Genomic DNA, 27,615 nt, shown 5'->3' on the forward strand with positions numbered 1-27,615 from the left:
GATCCCAGGGTCCTGGGATCGAGCCCCACATCAGGCTCCCTGCTCAGCGGGAAGCCTACTTCTCCCTCTCTCTCTGTCCCTGCTTGTGTTCCCTCTCTCGATGTCTCTCTCTCTCTAATAAATAAATAATTTAAAAAAAAAAAAAAATCAAGAATCTATAAAGAACTCTTACAATCAGTAAATAATAAAACGTTGGCAAAAATCATGAACAAGTATTTCACAGGAAACATGCCAACGAGCTTATGAAGAGATATTCAATGTCAGGGCTCAGGAACACAGAAATCACGATCCCAATGATCCCATTTTACACCCATTCAATCGGCAAAAATAAGGTCTGCCTATAGTGAGTGATGGCAAGAATGTGGAGCAGCTAAGTCCCATACACTGGTACAACCACTTCAGAAAACAGTCTGGCTATATCTATGAAAGTGGCACCTTTATTTACCCTATAACCCAGCAAAATATCACCCCTAAGTTCATACTCAAGAAAACCTCTTGCACATGTACTACAGATGTGTATGGAAATGTCCAGAGCAGCACATTTGCAACGGCAGAAATCTGGAAACAACTAAGTGCCCATCAGTGGAAGATTAGATGCAAGAACTGTGGTGTGTTCACTCCACGGATTATTCAGCAGTGAAAACAAATGAACCAGATGACATGCAGTAATACGGATAAATCTTAGCAATATTTTTTTAGTTTCCTTAGAAACACAGAGGTACAATAAAAATACATGAAAGTGAGGGGATAACGGTTATCTCAGGATGGGGAGAAAGATCAAATGATTACACGTATACTTTCCTTTCAAGCTTTTGTTTTGGGTGACCGGAATGCAGGAGCTTACGACATTCATTAAAAAACACTTAGGCAATAAATAAAAGCAAGCCACACACGAACGGTGATGAGTGTGTATTAACCTAGCTCTGTGTTTACCCGAGGTAAACATTAAAACAAACACATCTTACCCCAAGCGCCAAGCACCAAGCACTAGCCCTGGCACATGGTTTCTGTGGGGCCCATGGCCCCATTCCTTTTGGTCTCCTCGGCACCTTCCATATGTTTGTATCCAGACTCACCTTCCTTCCTAATTCTGCTTCCCCCGTGGATTCCCTGGCCCCAGGCACTTAGGAGAAAAACCTGGGTTTCTAGCTCCTCACCACCTTCCCCCCACAGCGACACAGCTGCCATGGCTCACTTTCTCCTCCCTCCTCACCTCCTCAGACCGGCCGCCAGCATCCGCTTGGGACCTTTGTGCCCCTCTCACTCTGGTAAGTATTCTCTTCCAACTGGCTTCTCCAACTCTGTTTCTCCTGGTCCACCCAAAAGGCACATGCAAGATTGAGCCTTCCAAAGTATACTTCCCGAATACATTTCAAGTTCCTTGGGTTGACATTGAAAACCCATCACAATCTGGTCCCTCCCTATCAACAGAATTTGCCAGTGCACTTGCCTTCAATACCTTCTTTTCCTCGGGGCGCCTGGGTGGCTCAGTCAGTTAAGTGGCTGCCTTCGGCTCGGGTCATGATCCCGGGACCCTGGGATCGAGCCCCACATTGGGCTCCCTGCTGGGTGGGGAGCCTGCTTCTCTCTCTCCCTCTGCCTGCCTCTCTGCCTACTTGTGCTCTCTCTCTGTCTGTCAAATAAATAAATAAAATCTTATTTATATGTAAAAAAAAAAAAAAAACACCCTTCTTTTCCTCTTCCCCTTCCCCAGCCCATACGCAAGAGTTTAAGTGACAACTGCTCCCCCCATATACATCCAGTTTTCCCACCTCCATGCAGAATCCCACCCACCTCGCCACACATCCTCACCTTACCCATACTTTCAAGACCCAGTTTAAACAGCACCTCCGGGGCGCCTGGGTGGCTCAGTCGTTAAGCGTCTGCCTTCGGCTCAGGTCATGCCCTGCATCGGGCTCTCTGCTCTGCAGGAAGCCTGCTTCTCCCTCTCCCACTCCCCCTGCTTGTGTTCCCTCTCTCGCTGTGTCTCTCTCTGTCAAATAAATAAATAAAATCTTTAAAAAAAAATAAAAAGAATAAACAGCACCTCCATGATGCCTCAAGGTGCCCAACCGAAAGAAAACACCCTCTTAGCAACTTCCACAGCCCTTGTCTGCCCTTTACAGTTCTCTATGTCCATTCTATCTCTTTAAGGAGGCCCTGAGCAAACTGGGGGCAACAATCTCATGTCTAACCGCTCCCCCCCCATCAGAAACTGGCGTGGTGTAAGGGAACAGTCACAAAGAGCATAATCCTGTCTAATCCATCCCATACTTCCAGCCAGTGTGCTCGTTTAAAATGCCCTCCTGGAATTCTTCTGCTAAAATCCTGCTCCCTAGAGCCTTGGCATGGCCCACAAAACCCTCCAAACTCAGCCCTCTGCCTACCTCACCAGCCTCCTCTACCCCACACCCATCCCTTGCTGCCCCGGTCACACAGAGCTACTTACAGTGGCCCAGATGCAGCAGGTAACTTCTGGACTCTGCAGATGCCGACTCCTCTGCCCGGCTTCTCCCCTCCTTTTCAAGTCCTACCCCTTCACAACTCACCTTAGTTATCTTCTTCCAGAAGCTTGCTGACCCTCCCTCCGTCCCCTTCCTGCACAAACGGGGTTGGGGGGCAAGGGGCTGGGACTCTGCCCTGCGATTCCTCCCGCCTCAACACACAGCACACCGACAATGCGTTGCCACTATCTATGGTTTGTCTGTCTGTTCCACCAAATGATAAGCTCCCAGGTGACAGAGCTCTTGTTGCTCATCAGGGTGCCCCACCACTGAGCACGGGGCTGGACACAAAGAAGGCACCCAGTTTTGTTCGTGCAACAAAAGAAATAAAAATTCCCAGTTCAGATGCTCAAATCATGAGTTGTGTCCTTCACCGCGTAAAGCATGCCTTAAGTGGAAACCATGTGAAAAGCATCCTCTAAGACTGGTTAAACAGGAGAAGCCCTTGGCAAGAAAGCACTTGACTTTATTTGAGACAGTTGGCAATCAACAATCGACTTCCAAGGCTGACTTTCATTCCGGAGACCTTAAATTCCACCCTCCCCAGTCTCCACCTCCGCTACTGAAAACCAGGTCCAGAAGGCAGCGATGAGAAGTCCCTGCAGCTCTTACCTTTTCTCTCTGGAGAGCTGGCACAAACTGTCCCTTCTTGACGGAGACACTAGATCCTTAGGAGGAATGACTTGTTTGAGTTCCCATCTTGATATAAAATGCAAACAACAAAAACGGAGCAAATCGGAAAGCCTTGCTGACTCAGCAACGCAAATTCCAGGGCACCTTCGCCAACAAGGAAAAAGATGATCAGGTTTTAAATGGAAAAACGGCAGTCAGTGAAAACGAATGCGCAGATGTTGGGTCTGTCCGCTGCGGCTGGGGACTGGAAATCACCAGATTTATTTTCCAACAGCCTGGGCAGGGCAGAAGGTACAACAGTCTCCCTCTACCCGCTCAATAATCAAGGGGATGGTGGGGGGAAAAAAAACAAACACACACCTCAGCTCTTTCATGGAAAGGCCTAACCGGACTTCATAAGCCAGTCTGCAGTGTAAATAACCATGGAAATTAGCACACCAGAGAGGGTAAAAGTTTGGCCAAGGTCACACAGCGAATGAACAAGAGACCTAGTTATAGTTACCCGGATGGTAAAGCCTGATTTTGGCTACCAGAAAGTCCACCTTATAGAACTCTAGAAGAGTTAGGATGGCAGGCAGAAATATTCTGAGTTAATTCTTAACGTACAAGCGCCTGTGCACACACTATTTCCATTGTTACTGGCACGTAGAGAAGTGGAACCAGGCTGGCTTGAGGGGGAGGGGGGTACGAAAGGACAGCTTCAGAAAAGAGCGTCTTTTAAATCCTCTTCAACATACATTATGCACCCCTCAAAAGTAACCCAGGGCCCCCAGGAAACAGGAGTTTCCTGGAGGGCGACCCCTACTTGAGGCGAGGGAAGCAGAGTCAGGGGACAAACTCCAAGTACAGCCCCGGGCTCCAGCTAGTCGTCCACCTGAAGGCAGAGCCCAGCCGAATCCACACCCCGAACCAACCACGGAGCCCGGTGGCAATACCCCCACCGCCTCGTCCGGGTCCTGCGGGAAGGGGTACCCTCCTCGCGACAGCCCCAAACTCCCAGGGTCTGCGCCCCTCCCCCTGCTAGCCCTTCGGCTTCCACCGGCGTTCACGCTCGCACCCAGTCCTGTCCCAAGCTGCCAGCGCGTCCCATTTCCCCAACTCCCGCCTGCGGCTGCCCCAGCCCGACGGCCAGTCCTCCCAATCCCCCTGGACCTCACCCCGGGGCTCTTCCCCGGCCCGGCCCAGCCCTCCCTCACTCCCTCGCCCGCCCCCTTCCGGTCCCAGCTTGGCTCGGTCTCCCCCGCGTCCCCGGGACCCCAGCCCTGGCGACAGACAGGTGGCCTGCCCGCCCCTCTCACCGAAGCTGAGGAAGGCGAGGGGATAGGCTGAGGGCACCGCCGCGCTCGGGCTACAGCTCCGGTTCGGCCTGGGCACCGCTCCGACTGAAGCTCCGACTCTGAGGAGATAGCCAGAGTGAAACTCCGCGTCGCAGCTTCCTAGCACTCCGGTGCGCATGCCCGGGACGCGGGCCCTTCTGGGAAATGTAGTTCCGTGGGTTGGGGGCGGGGCGGGACCCAATCCGACACGCACCTGTTCAGGTGTACCTATTCTTCCTTCTTAGTCCGCTCACTCACTGACTGACTTCTTCATTTACTTACTGACTCGTTTTAGATCGTGTTTACCCATACATATGTGGTGCCAGGCCCTGTGCTGGGTACTGGGGATTAAAACGTGAGTCAGAAACTTGGTTTCTCTCCTGGGAGAGCTTCATATCTACTTGGGGAGACAGACACTCAAACACGTAATTACAGTACAGTGGGATAAATGTGAGTTTAAGCACAGGACTTGGAGCACAGAGGGTGTGGTTAATTTGGGGGTGGTGTCAGGGAGACATCACAAAGGGGTCGGACGCCTGAGTTGGATTTTAAAGCACACACAGGGGTTTGCCAGATGGAGTACAGGGAAGCTTTTGCAAAGGAAGAGAGATGTGAAAGTGCCTGATGCATTCAGGAAGCAGTGAAACGTTCCCTGTGGCCAGGGCAGGAGGGTACACGGAGGGGCTGAGGACAGAGAAAATAGATTAGGGTGGAGAGCAGGCTGGGTAAGATTATGATTGTCTTTAAATGCCCATGCAAGGAATTTAGGCAATGGGAGCCAGTAGAAAGATTCAAGCAAGGGAATGACAGTCAGCATTGCACTTTAGAAGGATACCCTGTGTGGCAGGTGGAGGATAGGTTTAAAGGACAGAGAAAGGAGTGGGAGACCAGTTTGGAGGCTGTTGCTTGTAGTCCAGATAGAAGGCCTGAACCAGGTTGGTGACTATCCTTTTGGGATCACAGACCTCCTTTACAGGGCTAAAGAAAGCTATTCCCAAAATACGCTCAGATGGAAATGTTCACACACGTGTACATGCAGGTCACACATGCAATCTTGCACACAGTTTCACAGGGTTCGGAGTTCTCTGAATCTGGGACTCTAGTTGAGTATCTTTACATAATCTAATGTCACTCATACTTCATCAGGGATTTAAGAAAGAGACACCTCCCACTTCCCCCCATCATTCAGTTCAAAACTTTATTTTATGGAAAAGGAAGCTGAGGTCCAGAGAGGGAGACTAATCAACCCAAAGTTGATGAAGCAGGGGAAGGAGTGCCTGTGGTGGGCCCTCCTCTGGGACCCTAGGCCAGGACTCTTCATGACCTAGAACCTGACTTAGAGGATATAGGCCTTGAGTCTGGAGAGGCACCAAAGTTAGGTTCTCCCAATGATGCCAGCCCTCTTTCTAGAACTGAAGGGTGACTTTCTAAGCTGTGATTTACACTAGGTAACTGCAGGGGCTACAGATTAGGATGGAGACATTTCCTTTCTTCTCTCAGAATCTCAGTATGCTTAGCCAAAACCACCTACAACAACCTAGTATGTGCCAAGCACTTGACATGCATCACCTCACAGTAGATCCCCTCAATGAGGTAGGTGATAACATCATCCCCAATTTTTTTTAAGTAGGCTCCACGCCCAACGTGGGGCTTGAACTCACAACCTTGAGATCAGGAGTCGTATGCTGTACTGAAAGAGCCAGCCAGGTGCCCCCTCATTATCCTCATTTTAAAGATGGGGACACTGAGACAGTTCAAGCGATGCGTCTAAGGTCACGCAGCGGGGACCTGGCAGAGCTGGTCTTTAAATCAAGGTGGTGTCTAACTCCAGCCTTGAGCAGCCCCATCTGACTGGCCTTGCTGGGGAGTGGTGGGAGCGGGGAGGGTGGTGCAGATAAAGCGGTCTGAAGCATTAGAAAAGCCTTTCAACCCTCAAAAGGTGTTCTCTTAAGTGCTTCCTTTTTCCTCAGTGAAATGCTTGAGTGATTTTGTCCCTAAAACTCCACTGCACTCACACACACACCTACAGGCTCAAACAGAACAATGGTGGCAGGCTGGGCTAGGAAGGTTCTGGAACCTAGGCTCTGCAAAGGGTAGGACACCTAAACTCGGAAAGCAGAAGGAGCTGGAGCTCTGAGGGAGGCCTGACGGGGCTGCCCAGGTTGGGGGGCCAGTGTGGGAGCCAGGGGGAAGGCCAGGGTGGAGAAGTTTCACAGAGGCAGGAAGTAGGACACAGCCTGGAAGTCTGGGTGCATGGAGCGCCTTCCCATGAGGCAGAAGACACTAGAAAGGGGGGAGGAGGGGATTTCAGTCAACAAGTTGAGTGTGAGGTAGGGAGGCGAGCAAATCCAGACATCTGGGTAGAGATAGGGATTTGGGAGTCACAGGCAATGAGATTGAGATGACCTGGAAAGACCACAGAACATAAGAAAAGGGGAGTCCAGGGCTAAGGAACACTGACTTTTGAAGAACACAGGAGATAGAAGTGTCTGGAAAGGAGGCCGGACTGGGGGACCCCGGGGCGAGCATGGTGGCAGAGAATCAAGAGGAGTGTCCGATGAAGGTGGCGCTCAGTGGTGACAGACACTTCCTAGAGGTCTGCTGGGAGGGGTGCCTATCCCAGAACCCAGGGCCCCTGCCTCCCAGTTCCGGGCTCTCTCATCTTGCAGTCTTCAGGAAATGCCCCAAACTTCCAACTTCGCTACAGGGAGTCCCCTGGTGACCGAAGTGGTTTCCATAGAGAAGCAGGGGCTCAAGCACATAGATGCACATAGATGCCTGTGGTTGTGAAGGTTGTGCAGTCTGGGAGTGCAGACCGCTCTTCCAAGAACAACCTTTGTGTTCCACACATCCAGGCATGGGGTGGAAGAGGGTAAACCCACATGTGTGGAATGAGGCTCCTTACATAAGGTTGCCCGTGGCTGTATGTGCCTGGAGGAACACTGGCCAACACAGTAACATCTGACGAGCAGGATAGCAGGTGATTTTCACTTTCTTTGTACTCTTCTTGCATCATTTGAGTGTGTCCCAATGAATAGTTTCCTTTTTTATAACCTGAAAAGAAAGACTATTTTTATTTGGGAAAAATAAAGAGTTTTGTCGTGAAAAGAAGAGAAATAGGGCAGCAGCAAGAGGGAGAAGGGGGGGGTGCATGGACTTTAAATTTTTAGGCAGGAGAGAATGAGTGTGGTGTGCTCTGAGGCTGCAGCAGGATGCCCCTGAGGGAGCTGAAGGGTGGGAAAGAGGATCGGCCACTTGCAAACTGAACTTTAAACCAATGTATGGGGACGCCTGGGTGGCTCAGTCGTTAGGCGTCTGCCTTCGGCTCAGGTCATGATCCCAGGGTCCTGGGATCGAGCCCCGCATCGGGCTCCCTGCTCGGAGGGAAGCCTGCTTCTCCCTCTCCCCCTCCCCCTGCTTGTGTTCCCTCTCTCGCTGTGTCTTTCTCACAATCTTTGGGGGGGGGAAAAAGGAACTTGCAGAGCATAGAGAACTTGCACCTCTTTGTGTTGTTGGTTTGAAAAATGTGAGAATGCCCCCCCACACACACACACAGTAGGGCAGGTTAGGTATGCCCAGCACGAAGTGCTCTTAGGAGTGAAAGGAACTGTCACATTCCTGGCATTGGCCCTCTGTCCTAACAAAATCTTCTGCCCAGAAGGGGAGCTTTGTTGGTTTGTTTTGTTTTGTTTAATGTCTCAAAAGGCTGGAGTTTGTGCCGCCCCCAGGCCTCTGAAGGCTCCCTAGCAACTGAGAATGAATGACGTGGCCCAAGAAAGAATGTGGCTGTTGGCCACGGAACGGGGAATGGTGGTGGCCAAAGAAACTTAATTTTTTTCCGAGAAGTCCTTAGACTCCACTCCAGGTGCCAGGGTTTACTGCTTCTGAAGGTTCTGATCCTGGAATCAGCCGCAGCTCACCCGGGAGCAAGAAAAGATCAGTGTAAATTTGGGGAAAGGCTAGACACGGGGGCCCAGCATCTCCGCTAAGGGGCTTGAGCACTTTCTGATGTTTTGCTTGGAAAGGCAGAATTTTGTTGCTTGGTGCCTCCGCTAATTGGCCTCCATCTGACGCTCTGGAGGGATTGTCTGATTAGAAACCACAGCTGCCTTGCTCATTATTTCTGATTAATAGACAGCACCTGGCATCTCTGAGCAACGGTGCCCACTCAGGACCCAGGTGTGACCTACACAGCCAAGAAAGGCATGATGGCTTTGCAGCCCCAGGAATGAAGCCCCTAAGAGCGTTATCTCATGTAAGTCCCGGCCCCTCGGAACACGTTTTGAACTGGCTTGTCCTTTTTGCTGGTTCCCTTGCTACAAGTCTGAAATAACTGATGGGTACTCACAGCTAATTCATCCGAGAAGTTTGTTTTAACACTAGGCAAGCTCACTCGACCTACGCCCTCCACCCCAGTTGTTCTCATTGTAAATTAATACTCTGGCATCCTGGTTTGGGATCCGGAGTTGCTCAAGAGAGGGCTCAGTGTGGTGTGTGGACAAGCCAGGTTTCCGAGCCTAAAGGCTAAGGGCAAGAGGCCCCCCCGAGAGACAGAGTTATCTTCCTGGTAGTATCCAGCCTTCCCCCGAACCTTAGTTTCATTAGTCCCTAGGAGCTTAGAATCTCTTGCTAAAAATACCTGGTAAATCTAACACCTATCAGGCAAAAGTGTCTCAGACATGGGCAAAAAGATAACTGGATGTCCTCTAGCAACCTTCCAGATTATCTGGTTCTATAAAAGTCTGCCTTGCCTAGTCTTTGACTCAGTTTTTTTTTTCCTTTAAAGATTTGAGAGAGGGGCACCTGGGTGGCTCAGTCGGTTGGGCGTCTGCCTTTGGCTCAGGTCATGATCCTGGAGTCCCAGGATTGAGCCCCATGTCGGGCTCCCCACTTGTGTTCTCTCACTCCCTCAAATAAAATCTGTAAAAAAAAAAAAAGATTTGAGAGAGAGAAAGCACGGGGAGGGGGCGGGAGGAGAAGGGTGGGGGGAGAGGGAGAAGCAGACTCTCTGCTCCGAAGGGAGCCAAACTCAAGGCTTGATCCCAGGACCCCGATATCACCACATGAGCCAAAGGCAGACTCATCCGATTGAGCCACCGAGACACGCCTAACGTACTTTGCAACTCTGTATATCGTAGAAAGCCGGTAGTAATGCAAATGATTGCAAAGGATTCCCGTCTGTCTGTGGAGAGAAAATTGATTTCTGCCCTTTGGAGGAAGCCAAGTTTGCATCTATCAGCAAATTCATTTCTGCATTCCTGATTACCTTTATGTAAGTCTGCGGATTCTCCTTTGAACCAGTTCTAACATCCTGTGGTTTCCCTCAAGGAAGGAGTTACAACAAGACCTTTGACACATTTTCATTTTGTATTTGGGCGATCATGATTTTACTCCCCACCCCGCCCCGCATTGTCCTTTTTAACCACCTCCTCTCCTTTTTTCCCCTGGCCACCAGGAAGCACAAAGGCAAAGTTTTAAAACCCATGAAGTGCTGATCCACCGAGAGTTTCAGAGCATGTAATAGGAAGCTGCCCCAAACACCATGGAAACAGGTGGTTGTAAGCAATGGAAATCCAGACAACCCTCAGCTGCTGGCTATCGCCCTCACTTCCCCCAAACTTCCAGTGGAGTCTGGAAGGCAGGGCCCTCTGCCCTCACTGCTGGAGGCGGCCTCTCTGGCCCTGCCCAGAGGCCGGCTTCGCGCAGCGCAGAGGCCCATCTGGAACCGGCTGGGGCTGACATCCAGGGTCACATTCTAGTCACACTTCCTCCCCACACCAGATACAGCCACTTCCTGTTCCCACTGAGGACAGCAGAAGTTGAATGAGAGGAGTTCCCAGGATGTTGCAAGCCCCCGAAATAGGAGGGCAGATAACAGGATGGGTGGTTGTTGCAGGGACAGTCCCTGCGGCGTGTCCTGGAAGTAGCCGTAGCTTATGGAGCGCTTCTGTCCCCAAACGCGCTGTGAAAATTCTCTCTCCTCCAGAAGGTCTCTCCGGCTGGTCTAAGAATTTTGTTACCAGCTAGACCCCTGAGCGGAAACCTGACTTGCACCTGGGCAGATGGACCACGGAGTGACCTCTGGAATGATCCACAATCACCTTTACCTCATTAGAGCACTAAAAATCTCCACCCAGCCTCATTTATGTAACTTACAAGGTAGGGCTAGGCATGTTTCCTTCGGGCACATGTACCACCTTATGCTCACCTCTGCATGGGAAGACAAGGCTTCCTCATCTAGTCCGCCTACCCCTAAACAAAAGGAACCTGTCCAACCCTCTATCAGTCACTGTGTATTGGAAGCCATTCCCCGTGATCTCCGTATTTGCTCCAGCTGGTGCAGTTTGACTTCCCGAGGTGCAGACTCATGTGGGTAAATTACAAGTTGACATGAGACGGATTAACAGAAAAATCAGATCGAATTTTGTAGTCATGAACCATTCATGTATGTGCGGTTTCCAAAGACAAAGCTGACGTGAAGTATATAGGCCAACCTGAGCTAAGAAAGGGGATAGGCCATGTAAGGCAGGCAATTCAAAAGGCAAGAATCACAGATGTTTGGGGGCGCCTGGGTGGCTCAGTAAGTTAAGCATCTGCCTTCTGCTCAGGTCATGATCCCAGGGTCCTGGGATTGAGTCCAGCACCGGGCTCCTTGCTAAGCTGGGGGCCTGCTTCTCCCTCTCCCCACCACTTCCCCTGCTTGTGCTGACAAAAATCTTAAAAAAAAAAAAAAAAAAAAAATCAGATGTTTGCCCCCCCCCACCATGAGTCACTCAGATAAAATTTGTGGGAAAAACTCCCATTCTGGGAAAGACACTCTCCCCCCAAATTCAATACTTCTAGTCAAGGGAGGTGCAAAAATTTCTCTTGAGCTGTTTGGTCTCCGTTGGCACATGGCCTACCTTGAGCTGAAGGCCAAGCCGCACACTTCGGGGAGACTTGTCCTGAGCCCCTTCATTGGACCCCAAGTACCGCATTACTCCTCCCAAGAACCCTGAAGAGTGGGGTACTCCATCTGAAAGGTGATGATGCTGAGGAGGAAACAGGCTCGGTGAGGAGTAGAGCTGGGTGGGATGAGACACAGGCCCTCTGGCCCCCCGAGGCCTGCTGCAGAAGCCAGGCAGCCATCAGACACTCCACTCAGTCTCTGGACAGCGTACCTCACAGATGGGGTGACCTGCCAGGCCAGCAGAGGCAGGGAGCCAGGCTGACTCTGCCTCCAGGCCGTTCTGCTGTTCCTCTGGGTCTTCTTGACATGGACCGTCCATTCCGTGGCTCCTTTTCACATTGTTAGTGACTCATTGTCAGGAGGCCTCCCTCCCTCCCTGACCCCCCCTCTTATAGGCACCCAGGCCCTCCATTCTTCCAGGAGAAAGTGTCCTCCTCTCTTCGTCTCCTCCCTCCACACCCACCTCTCTCCTTTTGTCCAGCCAGGACCTGCTGGTTCTTCAAGGATTTGCTCCAGGATCACCGGCTCCAGGAAGCCCACCCCTCCTACCTCCAGCCTTTTACTCCCTCCCACAGCACACCCGGACCTGCTTGGTGGGGGACAGAGAGAGGGTGGGATGTGATTCCTTCTTGCTGCAAATCTCTTGGCCCCGTGTACTTTAACACACCTGAACCACCTGGAGATTTTAAAATGCAGGTTAGAGCTGGGATGGGGCCCCAAATTCTGCCTTTCCACAAGTCCCCAGGTGATGCTAATAGTGTTCACAGACCACCCTTAGAGGGGCAAGAACGGAGGCAGACCCAGAATCACAAAACCTTGCTCTGAATGTACTTTAAGGATTTTATTTGACAGCAAGACAGCGCAAGCAGGGGGAGTAGCAGAGGTGGAGGAAGAAGGCTCCTCACTAAGCAGGGAGCCCAATGTGGGGCTTGGTCCCAGAACGCTGAGATCATGACCTGAGCCGAAGGCAGACATTGAGCTGAGCCACCCAGGCACCCCCTGAATGTAGACATCTGTCTCTAGGCCTCTGTCAACATATCCAAGCCTCTGCCCTCAGCCAGGCCCCAGGCTATAGGGAGGGAGCCATTCCAGATGCAATAATTAAGCTCCTTCTGGTTCCAATCCCATTTATGTCCAACCAGCCCGCCCAACAGGTACCAGTCTCATTCTGCCCACGAGGAGCCTCAGGCTCACAGAAAGTAACTGGCAAGGCTGGGATTCCCAGTGAAGGGGACCTTCACCCAATCAGGAGCAGGAGTTGGGGTCTGGGGTGAGGTTGCAGCCAGCTAAGGGCCACAGCCCCCTGGGGGGATGGGGGTGTCACAGCTGTCAGGGAGCGGGAGACCCCCTGCCCTGGAGAGGGGGCCGCAAGCTGCTTGGGCACCCCGGGGCTTAGGAGAGGAAGGCAGCTCCCCCCAGTGACAGGAAGCTTCAAACAGGGCTCAGCCCTTCTGAGGAGCCTACCTCTGAGTCGGTGACTTGGCCACAGCACACTCCCACTCACCCTACACCCCAGACGTGCTCCCCTACAGCAGCCTCAGGCCCAAGGTGACCACTGTCCAGACCCCTGCCCTGGACCTGGCCACCTCTGGGCCTTGAGCCTGCTGCCCCCTAGAGAAGCCGACTCCATCCTTTCCTCCCTGCCCACACCCGCATTTCAGATGCACGGGGTCCAGAGACGCACCAGACCCTCTGCTAGCCCAGAAGCAGGGCTGGCAGGGCCCACCCTGCTTTTTTGCCCCCGATAGCCGACATCTTGGCCTCCTTGGAGACATGGGAGGATGGTGGCCTGGGAAGATGAACCCCTCTCCCAGGAAGGCCGTGTTGCCCAGAGCCAAGGAAAATGCAGGCTTGCCTTCACAACCCAGCCTGGCCTCTCTGCTGTGGACAGACCACCCCACACTAGAGATGCAGCAGTCCGTGCTGGAGGGGGCTCCTTGAGCCCACAGCACTGTTCTCCCATCTGCCCCCCATCCCCCTCACCCCTATATGACATCATGTACCACACCCCAGAGCTCACTTTCTTCTTTTATTGGGGAACAGACATAGGGCATATCACTGAGCGAGAAGCAGAACGGTGCCTCCGGGCAAGGACCAGGCCCATGGTAGCCAGAGTCAGGGATACCACCGTGGCCAGGCCTAAGCCCAGCATCACAGAGGTGTGAGGAGAGGTGGACCCCTCTACACCACGATCACCAGCCTTTCCCAGGAAGATCAGAGGCCCCACGGTGATCTCTGCTTCTTCGGTCACTGAAAGACACAGGACACCTAAGGGTCACCTTAGTCCTGCACCAGGGGTCAGATACAGGGTTTATGCTCTGTTTCAGCAGATTGAACTAGGTTGTTCCAGAAGCTGCGTTATCTCCCCACACTCCTGATCATGCCCTACTCTGAACCCCTGGCTGATGCTGGGGTGGGGGTTTAGAGTCCCCTCTTAGCCCCCAAGTCTTCTATGTAAGAAAGCCCAAAACTGCATTCCCCCAGCAGTGAGCAGCCTTGAGTGGGGGACCAAGGAGGAATGTCACCCTGCAGGGACAGCAGGTACCCTAGACGGAGGGAAGGACAAGAGCCCTGGAGGGGTCCTAACACCTACCGTGCCTTCGACTTCGGGTTCGGGAAGCAGACTTGTGCTGCCCTCTCTCTAGGCGGGACAGCCTCCTGGAACTGCCTGGAAGGCCACAGCTGCCTTTGTTACAACAGTGACAGATGTCAGCCGTGCCTTCTACAGGGTACCACCTGAGCAGGGCGGGGTGGGGGGGGGAAGAAGACAAGAAGATCGGATGGCCCTGTTGCCCTCAGGAACCAGTCTGCTGCTGATGTACATCCTAGGGGAACGGACCCCAGGGAGGCCGGTCAGGCTTTCTGCCCCAGCCATGTCTAACCTGTTCCCTCACCTCTTGGTGGACTTGATGAAGGAACAGGCTTTGTTTAGCTGGTCCGGGACTTGGTCAGCTGGAGTGACCTTCAGATGACAAGTGATATAGATCTAGAAGTAAGAGCAGCTGTTACGTACGAGGTGGAATCCTAAACTGTACCAGGGACTTGAGTAAGCCAGTTCTTTAACCTGAACCCTTGGAGGAGTTCATTTTAGAGATAGTAGAGGGTCAGAGGTGAAGTTGCCCAAGATTTGAGGAAGTGGCAGATCAGATTCTAGATTGTAACCCACCAGCTTTATACCACACCCCACTCCCCAATCTTTCCCAAACTCTCCAATCCCTTACCACCGTGCCACCTGGGATAGGGGAAATTTTGATAGAGCCAGGGTTCACATCAGCCCCGGTCCTCTTGGCAGATGCATCCCCAGGCAGAGGTCCCCCCTTCATACTCCAGGTAGTGCTTTGGCACCCCCTGCCAACCCTACAAGGGCATAGAAGTTCTACCACCTTCTCTGAAGGCTTCTGCAGAGCCACAAACCTTGGCCACCACCTAGTGGCTGAGTGCACCAGCAGGGAAGCCAATTTGAACAAGGGAGGATACACTTCTAGCCACCGGTTTTTGTTTTTTTTAAAGATTTTAAAGTAATCTCTACACCCAACGTGAGGCTTGAATTCACAACCCCGAGATCAAGAGTCACATGCTCCGCTGACTTAGCCAGCCAGGCGCCCCAGGCCACCAGCCTTCTATCTGCCCCAGCAGAGGAGAAATCTGGGATCCCTTAGAATCCCTATTTCAGCCTAGCACTGCTTTTATCCTCAAGCTTCTTCCCAGTACATTTTTTGATGTTAACTGGGGCCTAAGACTCTACAATGGTTCTCTGTTCCTCTTGAATAAAAGGTTTACTTCTGTGCCTTGGACAGAGTCAGCCAAACCATCCCATTTACTGTTAAGAGAGAATCTTCCCAGAACTCAGGCTACCTTCCATGGATCAGCATCATCCTCTGGTCTCTGGTGGGCAAGCCCAACCCCCCCCAAAATCCCTAGAGATGCAGATACCAGCTCAGGTTGCCCCTGTCCTGATAACCACCACCCGTATGAAACCTTATCCCTTTCTCCTCCCCACTAGGTCACCTCTGGGGTCAGTGGCACTCCCTACCCCAACTAGGATCCTCTACCCTAGGACCCACAAGGTCACTGATCTGGGTCATCAGGATCCTTTCTCACAGTCTGTTCTTTATCTGCAGCCCCATCCAACCCATCTGGAGTTTCAGGGCATCTCACCTATAGACTTGATTCACACCCCTCCTTTTATTGACCAGTCTGTACCAAGCTTCCTGTTCTCGGAACAGAACTGCTGGGCATGGGGAGGTAGCTTCAGTGTCATCTACACATTCACTGTGCCCCTTAATGCCCCTCAGCCATAGGAGCCTTTGGTTTAGTGGTTTGTAAACCCAGCTGCTTATTAGAGCCCCATAGGAGCTTAAGTAGCTTTTGATGATTTCCAAATAAAGACCTTTTACGGTCATTTGTTCACTAGTCTAATGGTAGAAATCTAGATGATAGGTGTATAGGTATTTGCTGTGAAATTCTTTTATCACAGGAGAATTTCCATAATATTAGCAAAGGGATGCTGTCCCCACCCCAATTAAGTGAAAAGATATGGGATTATAGGACCTTTCCAGGTGATTAGTATAGAGCCATAATTAAAAAAATCCCTGCTACGATCCCTTCCTGAGCAGCTATCCCAAACTTTGCATCCCCTGCTCCTAGTTCAACAAACTTAAGATCTATTTGATTTTTATTTGTAAAATTCTACCAGCACTTTCTGATTAGCCATGCAGAGGCTGGGCTCTCTTCTAGACCTACTAAAACCAAATCCTGGGGGTGGGGCCCAACCTAGGTCAATAAACCCTCCAGATGCTGCTGATGCACTCAAGTTTCAAAAAGTCCCTGGTCTAGCCTAGGATCAAGTTTAAGACCCTACCCTGTAGGAAAAGAAGTTCGTACCTGCTATTCTTGCCCTTCCAGAAAGCTTCCAGGAAGGCTGACACCCGTTTTTGTCAACCCCTTTACTCAACCTTCATCTGGCTTCCAGCCCTGCCCACTGTGGCAAAGACTAGGTTAGTGACCTGGTCACCAGATGCCACAGTGGGTGGTCCTCTCATCTGAGCCATCAACTCTACCCCTGGTTCTATTTCTAAGACCCTGGATTCTCTCCACCTTTCATGGGCTTCCTACCTACCTCTAAGGGTTTGTGGCTCCCATGCTTCTTCCTTAAAGATCTCACTAGAACCCATGGCTTTATCAGCTGAATTCAGAGTTTTGGAATAGGGACAGAGCTATCAAGTTACTTAAGGAGATACCTGGTGACCCACAGCAGACAGTAAGCCCCGTCAGCCTGACCCCATAGTTCAATCTTATTCCAAGTTCCCCCACCCCCGAATTAGGCTCCATACCCAACATGGGGCTTGAACTTAGAACACTGAGACCAAGTGTCACATGCTCCACTGACTTAGCCAGCCAGGTGCCCCCCAGTTATTTTTTAAAGGTCAATTACCGTGTTTCTGGAGTCATTAGCAAAGTGGAACATGTCTACTGTGAACTGCAGAGTCTCTGGCCTGGGTCTGGGCCTTTTGAAGGCAGAAGAGGTATCAGAAAGACCGTCCACAAGACAGCTTTGAAGAGAAGGAGTGGACAATGGAGTCAGGGGCTGAGAAAGGTGGTGGAGGTTAGGTAGTTACAAGGGCTCCCTAGAGAAGTGGCCCAGCCCTCACCCGTGGAAGTCCACAATGGTGTGATGAGGGGAGGCGTTCCGGTCGGGTGTCAGCGTGGCCAAGCAGTGGTCCACGAACAGCCGCAGTGGCACGTGGCTACCAGTGTGAACTTCAGCCTGGAGGTGGGCGACGTCTCCCAGCTGGAAGGTGGGGGACCGCTTCTCGGAGCCCCAGTCCTCTGAAAGGCACACAGAGAGGGGTGAGACCACCCGAGCTCTCCCTGCCAGCATCCCCCCTCCCCTGCCCTGAGCCCTCCTTGCTTACCCTCCATCAGGTGGAGAGAGAAAACCAGCTTCTCCTCTGAGAGCATCGTGGTCCTAAAGGGCACCCAGGTGGGCAGGACGGCCTGGCTGCTCACGTTGCTGTGCCTACGGAGCAGAGCAGCTGTCTATACCTGTCCTGAGCTCATCCCATCTGGCTTCAATGGAAGGGTTGGGTCTCTCATTCCTATCTCACAGCAGAGACCTCAGCTGGGGCCCAGCCAGGCAGTGAGTCTAAGGCCACTGAACAGACACCCGAAGTCTGAGCCTCCCCCTTGACCCTCCCGACCCCCACACCTGTGAGTGGGCCCCTCCCTCCAGCTGTGAGGACATTGCTGAGGCACGAAAATGGGATACACCCGAGTTCGCAGTTTGGTCTCTAGACCCAGATGGGCTTATCAGGGTTAACCCCAGAGGCTCAGATTTTAGGCCTGAGGCAGCCAGTCCTCTCTGCACCCCCTCTGGTTCTTGAGGGCCTCGGGGACTGTCTGGGCCTCTACCAGGACGGGAAGGTCCTTGGAAGCAGTGGGAGGTCTCCAGAGGTCTGCCCTGCTGACCTCACCCTGTCTCACGGGAGAGGCTGTGTCGGTGACACATCAGAGAACTGGAGCTAGGATAGAGCATCCCAGCCTGGGGCAGGCCCCCTGGACCACCTGCCGCCATCGGGCCAGGCAAGCCCACGTTCTCAGGTTGGTCCCAGGCAGAGACCTTCTAAAGCAAGGCAGCCATGGTCCCAGGAGGGCTTCGGCCCCTGGAGCAAGTACAGGGGTGGCTGACCTTCCTGCCCTTAGCTCTTCCCTCTTCCCCCACCCAACCAGGTCAGGCTCCAAGCTCTCTCCACCCCTGCTGCTGTGGGTCAGAACTCATTCTACACCATCTCAGCTGGTCTCACCGATTCCATCTGCCTGAGGCCCTTCTGGGTTGAGAAACCCAACCTTACCCATTCAGCTTGGTTCTAGGGAGGAGTGCCTGCTAAGGTGTGAGCCTGCACCCCTTCTCTGGATCTGGTTGGGCCTTTAGAACCCCCCTGTCTCCCTTCCCTTTCTTGACCAGGCCCTGGGCTCCAGACCCATGGGCTGCGCCCCTATTGGTGGCATGTTGCACTCCCCTGGTGAGTGTGTGGCTCTGCCTAGACCCTCTCAGTCCCACCTGTCCCGTAGGCACCCTCCCAGGATCTTGTTCTGGGAGCCTCTACCATGAACCGCCCCCTCCCCCAGGACCATGCCCTCAGGGTATCAGCACCACCTCTCTTACCTCCTCCCAGCCTGTGCACTCTTCACTCAGCTGAGACACACAGGACCCGGCATTGTGGCCTTGTCATTATGAGCCATAGTCACCCCCTCCTCATGCCCCAGTGCCCGAGGTCACAGGCACGTGCTTGGTGCTAAGGCTTGAGGGGTCTCCCCCACCTGCGTGCATGTTGCGGGGGAAGCCAGAGGCCAAGAATAGGCTGTGATAGCCCAAGCCTAGAACCTCCCCGTGCACAGTTTTTCCAAACTTCAAGGCAGGCCTGGGCTGGGCAGCCCTGCAGCTTCCACCAAGAGACAGCTGCGGCCCGGATGCATTTCAGAGGCTCAGGGCAGACTCAGCAGCCTCCCCACTCCCCGCTGGAGTGGAGGGCGGTGACCTCAACCTAAGTACGCACAATTTAGAGCCCCCAAGCTGCCAGACCATGCTGGGAGGGGCCTCTACACCAGGCGCAGCAACAGGCCCTGTCCCACACTGACCTGGGGTAGCGGCACTCGATGGGAACCTCGGCGCGGTTAGTCCTCAGGATGGACAGGTTTCCCTCAGGACGGGGGCTGTGGAGCAGGAAGGTGCTGTACACCAGAGCACTGTCCGTCACCTGAATGGAACGGGAGGGGTTAATCCCAACAGCATCACCTGCCCACGAAAGGGTGCAGGGAGGGCAGCCCACCTGAGGTGGGGAGAACCCAGACCCTGGACTCAAAGCCCACTCTCCTGGTGACCCATGGGAAAGCCTAAACAGGTACCACCCTCGAACCTCCGTTTCCCACCGCCCCCCCGAAATTGTGACGCCACCACAGGGGGTCTGGATCAGCTCTGTGTCAGGCCCCAAGTGGTGCCCAACCACCAGGGGTGTTGGGTATGTGCTCCCCTTCTCAGGCTGCCACCATCCCAACACCGTTTCCTTCTGGGGGTGGAAGGGGGGGGCAGGGAAAGCCTGGGACCTAGAGAGCCACCTTGAAGAACCCAGAAGGTTCCAGGAACTTTAACTCATGGCCACAGCAGTTATGACTCAACTTGCCCTTCCTTCTCTGACTTCCTCTCATACCCATATCACAGAAGGGGATACTGGGTCAGTGGTTGCCAGAGGCAGGAAGAGCTCAGGCAGGTGCTACCGGATACTTGCATCTTCTAAGGGGCCACCCAGGAGGAGACCGAGCTGCTGCCTGGCCATGCCTGAACCGCTCCATCTTTAGGAAAGAGTCCTAGCTTTCTACTAGCTAGGGCCCCAGATGGACCAGCAGCATCATTTTTGGGTCACCCTGTTCAGAAGTTCAGAATTTCAGGGCATTAAACCAATTGCAGCTGGTGAGACAGCACAGGGCCTGGCCCCAAGCGATTCTTATCGGGCAGGGTTGAGACACCCCACCCTGGAAAAGGGCATGGCCAGGTTGTGCGTATTGGAGTCACCTGGGGGCCTTAAGGGTGCTGCTAGCTGGCTCCCACAGCTGGTCTGATTTAGCACAGGAAAAGGGAATCAGGATTTTTAAATGCTCCCCGGGTGGTTCTAATGCCCAAAGTTTGGGAGTTACTCAACTAGAATGATTCTTCAAACAACTCTTGGGGTTCTCTGGGCTCCCTGTCCTCTTCCTGGGGAAACAGGAGCCAGGAGGCCTCAGGGTAAGCCCCGGGGGTGGGGGGCAGCATGGAAGATTAGAGCCCCAGGAAGGCTCCAGGTGCTGAGCTTGCCCCCACCCTAGCCAAGCTGAGCCGTGAGTCCAGGGCCTGGTGGGCAAGAGCCCAGGACAAGGGAGAAGACGGGCTGTGGGGTGACAGGAAGTAGCCCAAAGAACCGTGGACCAGCTAGGGGTCCTGTGCCCAGTCCAGCCCTGCCTTACTGGAAGCCCCTCCTTGTAGCTTGAATTACTTAGCTCTTCAGTACCTGCCTCCCACATTAAGTGTCCCCGCCCCCCTACTTGGGACTACCCCCAGGGATCCCGTTTGTGCCTTGAAGTTAACAGAGGTGATCGTGACGCCCTTTGACCCCTCCCTCAAAGCCACATCTCTCCTTGTTGCTCTCCAGGGGTTCACAAACCCTCAGGAATCAGAGTGGGGGATGCCTTCTCTGGCCCAGAGTGCATGGCCATCTCTGGACTCCACCCCGTCTACCTGATTCCGGCCACTAGAGGCAAGCACTTTCAACCACCACAAGTTGCCAATCCCAAGGTTCAGGCCTCAGCTGCTCCCTGTCCCCAGCAAACAAAAGGGCTCTGGCCCAGCCCCACCTCTCCCTGGCCCTGCATCCACACTCCCCATGGCCACCAAGGGGGCCAAGTCTCACCTGCACCCCATTGCCACACTCGTGCAGCCCGACCTCAAACCTGACCACATCATCCGCGTCCATAGAGACCAGGGGTTCACAGTTCTCTGGGCCCAGAGTGAGGTCTGCAGGTCTGACGAGCTTCCCAGTACCAAAAAGGTTTTTGCTGACAGTGACCACCAGCTGGGCCTCCAGACACTCCACCACCACGGGGGGCCTAGATGGCAATGAGTAGTAGGTCTCACGCCAAGGAGTGGTCTGGAGATAGCACAGCTCCACGCCTCCCAAGAGCAGAAAGCAGATGAAGAGCCCATGGCTCAGCCCCATGGCTCCTCTAGTCACTCACACTGGTAACCCCTGTGCAGCCACCACCCAGCGGTCTTATACCCTGGATGATGCCACCTGCACCTGGGCTCCCACCCGCCTCCCTTCCCCAACCAATCAGTGCGCCAGTCCCCGATCTAGCAGCTTCGCATCACCTGGGAGCTTGTTAGAACTGCAGACTCTCGGCCCCACCCCAGACCTACCCAGTCAGAATCTGGTGTTTTGCTCTCTTCCCAAGTGATTTGTGTTGGAGGTCAGTCTGACAAGCGTGGGCGGGCAGCCCATTCAGTCATACTGTCTTGCCCCTTCCCTGCTTCCACTCCCATGTGTCAGCCCTTTGCCGGCCCAGCGAGGGAGTTAAAAGCGGGCCCAGGTCAGTGGGGGAGATGGGGAGAAAGACTTTGATTGGAGGGTGGGGAGGATGGATCAGGGGAGGCAGGGAGCTCATTCCAAGTGAGAAAACAGGAGGAGGCCTCATTAGGAGACCAGGGAATTTTAGGGGTCATTGCCCAATTTTCCCAGAGGTAGGAGGGGAGGTCAGTTTAGGTAGAGGTGGCCGTGTGAACAGAGGGAAAGAGAGGGGATTGGGCGGGCTTGGGAGAAAGCCTGGGAGCTCAGAGGTGCTGGAGCCTCAGTTCCCTGGGGGGTGAAAGTGGCAGTTTAGGGGGCTGGGGGTCTCTGGCTGGGAAGGGGTAGGACCAGAGAGGAGGGTCAGGTGGCTACTGTACCAGTCCTGGTGGGAGAGGTGAAGAAGGACTGGCAGGGTCGACATTTACATTGACTATGCCAGAAAGCAGGAGAGAACTACAAAAATTAACAGCACCAGGGCGCCTGGCTGGCTCAGTTGGTGGAGTGTGCAACTCTTGATCTTGGGGTCTTGAGTTCGAGCCTACGTTGGGTGTGAAGAGTACTTAAAAATAAAAATAAAAAATTAATGGCACCTAATTCCTAGGGACAGAAGTGTGGACTCACTTGCAAATGCTTGCTTCTGAAGTAATCAAACCATAGATTTAAGTTGCTTGAACAGTCCCTTGGTAGGTTTTTTTGTGGGGGAAGGGTGTATTTTTTTTTAATATGTACTCTAGTTTACTTGTGGGAAAATAACCACCCCCACAACTTCCTTTGACTTAACCAACAGGGGTGGGGGGGGGGGCAGTGTGGGGGGCGGAGGCAGCCAGCTCAGAGAAGCAGATCCAAGCTCACCTGGGTGACCCACCCCTGCGGGAAACCCTTCCCTCTGGGTTCCCTGTGTTAGATAACAAAAATTCAACCCAGTAAATTTTATTATTTTTTTAAAAAGATTTTATTTCTTTATTTTTTAAAACATGGAATGCTTCACAAATTTTCGTGTCATCCTTGTGCAGGGCCATGCTAATCTTCTCTGTATTATTCCAATTTTAAGTATATGTGCTCCTGAAGCGAGCACTTAAAGATTTTATTTTATTTTTTAGTTTATCTCTTGAAGATTTATTTATTTATGAGAAAGAGAGCACTCGTGCTCATGCACGCACGTGGAGGGGAGGAGAGGGGCAGAGGGAGAGAGAATCTCAAGCGGACTCCCCTCTGAGTGTGGAGATTGATGAAGGGCTGGATCCCACCACCCACGAGATCATGACCTGAGCCGAAACCAAGTCGGATGCTTAGCCGACTGAGCCACCTGGGTGCCCCAAAGATTTTATATTTAAGTAATCTCCATACCCAACGTGGGGCTCAAACTCACAACCCCAAGATCAAGAATCACATGCTCCACTGACTGAACCAGCCAGGCGTCCCAACCCAGGAAATTTTAAAGAGCTAATTGGCTTCATTATTTGGTTCATGAATCAGGCAGCACACCTGCCTGATAAAGGTAAAGGGGAACCCCAAAGGGCCACAGGAAATGAAAGGTTTTTTAAAAATAGAGAGGGAGGGGCACCTGGGTGGCTCGGCGGGCTAAGCGTCTGACTTTGGCTTGGGTCATAATCTCAGGGTCTTGGGATCAGGTTCTGAGTCAGGCTCTGTGGTCAGTGGGGAGTTGGCTTGTCCCTCTGCCTCTCCCCCTGCTCATGCTCGAGCTCTCTCTCTTTCTCTCAAATAAATAATTAAAATCTTAAAAAAATTAAAAATAGGGAGTAGAACAAAGGAAATCATTAGAAAGAATTCATTGTTTTAGGCAAGTTCGACCTCCTAAGGGGAATGGAAGGGATCTTTCAGTAAACTTCCTAGTGCTGACCCTAGAGCAGGAAATTCCTATGTTGGCTGGTTAAAGGTTACATTTCTGGGGTGCCTGGCTGGCTCAGTCAGTTAGGTGTCTGACTCTTGATTGCAACTCAGGTCATGATCTCAGGGTCCTGGGATTGAGTCCGAGTCCAGCTCTACGCTTAGCGGGGAGTCTACTTCTCTCCCTCTCCCTCTGCCCCTCCCTCCCATGCACTCTTTCTCCCTCTCTCTATAAAATATATAAATAAATCTTTTTTTCTTTAAGATTTTATTTATTTGACACAGAGAGAGACAGCGAGAGCAGGAACACAAGCAGGGGGAGTGGGAGAGGGAGAAGCAGGCCTCCTGCAGAGCAGGGAGCCCGATGTGGGGCTCGATCCCAGGACCCTGGGATCATGACCTGAGCCAAAGGCAGACGCTTAATGACTGAGCCATCCAGGCACTCCTAAATAAATAAATCTTTTGGGGCACCTGGATGGCTCTGTCAGTTGAACATCTGACTCTTGGTTTCAGCTTGGGTCATGATCTCAACGTAGAGAGGTTGATCCCCACATCAGGCTCCACACTTAGCAGGGAGTCTGCCTGAGATTCTCTCTCTTTCCCTCTGCCCCTCCCTCCCCCACTCCCCCCCCAACTTGCGGTCTCTCTCCCTGTCTCTAAAATAAATAAATAAATCTTAAAAAGAAATAAATATACATATTTTTAAAAAGAGGTTTCTTTTTTAAGAAACATTTCTGAGGGGTTGAAACTACAGTTAGGTTAGGTATTAAATCTTGGTTTATTGACTTGGGGCCTTAACACGAGTGATGCCTTTTTGGGCCTGTGGTTTTCTTTTTCTTTTTTTTTAGATTTTATTTATTTATTCATGAAAGACAGAGAAAGAGAGAGAGGCAGAGGGAGAAGCAGACTCCCAAGGAGCAGGGAGCCCGACGCGGGCCTCGATCCCAGGGCCGAAGGCAGGCGCTTAACCATCTGAGTCACCCAGGCGCCCCTCTGGTTTTCTTTTTAACCTACCCCTTCCAGGGGGAAAGAACAGCTAGTTGGAGACATTCTTCTTAGGAAGGGGCCTCTCCGTGCTTGTAGCCCACAGCTGTGTTTGTGGACTGTGCTGGCAAAAGGGTGGGGTGGGCTGGGCCCTGGAAATGAGGGCCTCCTTGAAGCCTTGGGATCCGTCCTCTCTCCCTCTGTGCCCTGGGACTAACCCCTCCTAGAAGGCTTCAGGAAAAAAGGACATGGACCGCCTGGCTGGCGCAGTTGGTGGAGCATGTAGGTTGAAGCCCCACGTTGGGCTTAGAGTTTATAAACAAATAAAAAAATAAGACATGAAGAAATTGGTGAGGGGGTGTGTGGCATGTATTGGGGGAGGCGGAGAGGAGGATGGAGGAGAGTATGCACATGAAGTGCTGGTAAGTTTGTGTGTCCCCTCCTGAAAGAGGCCCAAAGACAACCCCATCAAGGAGCCTGGCCAGTCCAGCCCCCACTCTCCCCACGGCGCCCAGATTCTGGGTCTTTTGCATTTTTCCGAGAAGTACTGCCACCTGGTGGCCAGAATCACCAAAGGCAGAGCCACCAGCCCAGAGTGTTTTCCTTAAAATTCCTTAGAGCCCAGATATCGGTCTCTGATACTATTCCAAGGACCCAGGGTTCCTTGGAGGACTGGCTGATTCCAGGGCAAGGGCCAGGAAAGTACAAGGTGAATCTGGAATGTCTTGTTATGGCAAAAAATGATCACAAAATGATGAGGGTGTGTCAAAAGGACACAAGCCAAATTGAATGGGGGGGAGGTGGCCCCACTGGCCAAGTTGGGGACAACTGTGCATCAAATGAATGAGGACAACAAGGACTCCACATCGAATAAAGTAAGAATCCATGGGCACTCTCTCTGTCAAATAAATAAATAAAATCTAAAAAAAAAATTCATTGACGGCATGATGGGGGTGTTAGCTGTGGTGATAATCATTTGCAATATATGAATATCAGATCAACATGTTGTCTACCTTGAACTCACATAATGTTATGCAATTATAATTTTTAAGTTTCATTTTATTTGAGAGAAAGAGAGCACAAGAGGGAGTAGGGTCAGAGGGAGAAGCAGACTCCCCGCTCAGCGGGGAGCCAGGCGTGGGACTCCATCCAGGGACTCCGGGATCATGACCCAAGCCAAAGGCAGTCGCTTAACCAATGTTATGCAATTATAACTTGATAAAGCTGGAGGAAAAGTTCCAGAGATGGATAATGGCAGCGGTTGCCCAATGGTATGAATGTAGTGGATGCCACCGAACTATATACTTATAAATGACTAAAATTGTAAAATTTATTTATTTAGTCATAGTATTATTATTCATAACAAATAAATATATAAATATTTTATAAATATATAATAAAGATTTTATTTTTGAAGATTTACTTATAAAGATTTTATTTTTTAAAAAAGATGTATTTATTTGAGAGAGAGAGAGCATGAGCGGGAGGAGGGCAGAGGGAGAGGGAGAGAGAAACTTAAGCAGACTCCATGCTGAGCACAGACCCAGAGGTCATGACCTGACCTGAAACCATGAGTCGGACACTTAACCAACTGAGCCACCTAGGTGCGCCAAGATTTTATTTTTAAGTAATCTCTACACCCAACGTGGAGCTTCAACTTACAACCCTGAGATCAAGAGTTGCATGCTCTGCCAGCTAAGCCAGACAGGAGCCCTAAAATGGTAAATTTTATGTTATGTACATTTTACCACAATAAGAACAACACAGGAAAAAAAAACTACTTGATGGAAGCTTGAATGCATAGTTTCAAAGTTTCTCCCTCAAGATTCTGTATTAATTACAAAGGAATAAGTGGTTACTTCACAGTGATTAAATCTGGCAGATACCACTTTAGCCGCATTGTCAAAGTTAATTAACCATTAGAGGAATGAACATTGTCCCATTAGTGGGATAAACTGACATTGTGTGCCTCCTCATGTGAGGGATGATGCCCAGTTTTTGGAAAAAAGTATGTATGTGTATACATGCGTGTATATATACAGCTTGTGTATGTTCATTTATACACATACAAATATAAAGAGATACAGAGGAGTGCCTGGGTGGCTCAGTTAAGGTTAAGTGTCTGCCTTCAGCTCAGGTCATGATCTCAGGGTCCTGGGATCGAGCCCTGCATCGGGCTCCCTGCTAAGCAGGGAGTCTGCTTCTCCCTCTGCGCCCCCCCTCAAGTAAATAAATAAAATCTTAAAAAAGAGAGACAGATACAAAGTATATGCAGCAAAATGTTCATATTTGCTGGAAAGGGTAAACGAGATTTCAAAATGAAAAATAAACCTTCTCTAGGTCAATTCAAGTGAAAGGGAAAATAGTGGCATCCCTTTTCAGAAGAAGGCTTTTAACCAGTTTCCAGAAGCAATTGCTGAAGTAAAATATGAAGTTACTAGGCATAAACCGTACCAACCAAAAATGTGCAAGATCTTTGAGGAATACTTTATGAAACTTTATTGAAAGTCATCAAAGAATATCTAAATGCACAGAGAGCTATTCCATATTCATGGATGGGAAACACAGTATCATCAAGATCTCAATTTTCCCAAAGTTAATCTATAATCTCTGTCAAAATCCCCATAGGTGTGTGTGTGTACGTGTGTGTGTGTGAGTGTGTGTATGGAACCTAAGTGATTCTAAAATTTACACAGAAGGAAAAAAAATAAAAAATAAAAAAAATAAAATAAAATTCATACAGAAGGGCTAAGGATCAAGGAAATCAAGACTTCTGAAGAATAAGAACAATGCAAAAGACAAATGCTCACAGCTATGAAGACATATTCTAGAGCCATAGTAATTAAAATGGGGTGCTCATAGGAGAGAAAAACACTAGGAGTGGAATAGATGAGTGAGCCCAGAAGCAGCCACTTACATATGTGAAATATGACACATGACAGAGGGGACAGATGGACAACTTAATGAAAGGAGCTGTGACAATGATTATCCATATGGGGGAAAAACTGGATTTCTACTTCATACATAAAAAGGAATTCTAGATAAATTAGAGAGCTGAATGTGTAGGAAGAAAACTTTATTTTTTTAAACCATTTTTTATTTTTTTAAAGATTTTTATTTATTTGACAGAGAGAGAGAGAGAGAGTGAGCACAAGTGGGGGGAGCGGCAGACAGAGGGAGAAGCAGGCTCGATGCAGCACTCGATCCCGGGACCCTGGGATCATGACCTGAGCCAAAGGCAGACGCTTAACGACTGAGCCACCCAGGCGCCCCTGGAAGAAAACTTG

The 27,615-nt window shown here is 51.3% G+C and overlaps 2 protein-coding genes and 1 non-coding gene across 5 annotated transcripts in view; all 3 read right to left on the reverse strand.

The window, feature by feature from the left end:
• DTX2 (deltex E3 ubiquitin ligase 2) overlaps positions 1-4,886 on the reverse strand; it is a 35,213-nt gene extending 30,327 nt beyond the window's left edge. The window contains exons 1-2 of one of the 3 annotated variants that reach the window (XM_073884266.1): positions 4,668-4,886; positions 4,436-4,533 (exon numbers count right to left, since the gene is read on the reverse strand). The gene's annotated coding sequence lies outside the window, so the exon portion shown is untranslated. Of the gene's footprint in view, positions 1-1,812; positions 1,969-4,435; positions 4,579-4,667 lie in introns of those variants that run through there. The other 2 variants (XM_025864585.2, XM_073884265.1) reach the window with 2 other exon arrangements.
• Positions 4,887-13,427: 8,541 nt separating this feature from the next.
• Positions 13,428-21,157, reverse strand: ZP3 (zona pellucida glycoprotein 3). Its single transcript, XM_025864635.2, has 8 exons — positions 20,843-21,157; positions 19,041-19,159; positions 17,318-17,421; positions 17,054-17,231; positions 16,837-16,954; positions 14,297-14,388; positions 13,996-14,138; positions 13,428-13,652 (listed from the first exon to the last, which is right to left on the reverse strand). The coding sequence occupies exons 1-8, from the start codon at positions 21,146-21,148 to the stop codon at positions 13,432-13,434; spliced, it is 1,281 nt and encodes a 426-aa protein (XP_025720420.1). The 5' UTR covers positions 21,149-21,157; the 3' UTR covers positions 13,428-13,431.
• A 1,307-nt stretch (positions 21,158-22,464) lies between these two features.
• On the reverse strand, positions 22,465-22,571 carry LOC112817598 (U6 spliceosomal RNA). The gene has a single exon (XR_003206431.1). It is a non-coding gene; the product is annotated as a U6 spliceosomal RNA (small nuclear RNA).
• Positions 22,572-27,615: the final 5,044 nt, after the last annotated feature.

Source organism: Callorhinus ursinus, unplaced genomic scaffold (genome assembly GCF_003265705.2).
Source record: "Callorhinus ursinus isolate GAN/ISIS: 27379988/994484 unplaced genomic scaffold, GSC_fseal_2.0 scaffold55, whole genome shotgun sequence".
Classification (NCBI taxonomy): Eukaryota; Metazoa; Chordata; class Mammalia; order Carnivora; family Otariidae; genus Callorhinus; species Callorhinus ursinus.

Coding starts and splice junctions, on each gene's coding strand:
- ZP3 (XM_025864635.2), bottom strand. CDS start 21,148: ATGGGGCTGAGCCATGGGCTCTTCATCTGCTTTCTGCTCTTGGGAGGC. Junction 19,160..20,842: donor AGTGTGGCAATGGGGTGCAG/GTGAGACTTGGC, acceptor CGTTCCATTCAG/GTGACGGACAGTGCTCTGGT. Junction 13,653..13,995: donor AACCCGAAGTCGAAGGCACG/GTAGGTGTTAGG, acceptor TGTGTCTTTCAG/TGACCGAAGAAGCAGAGATC.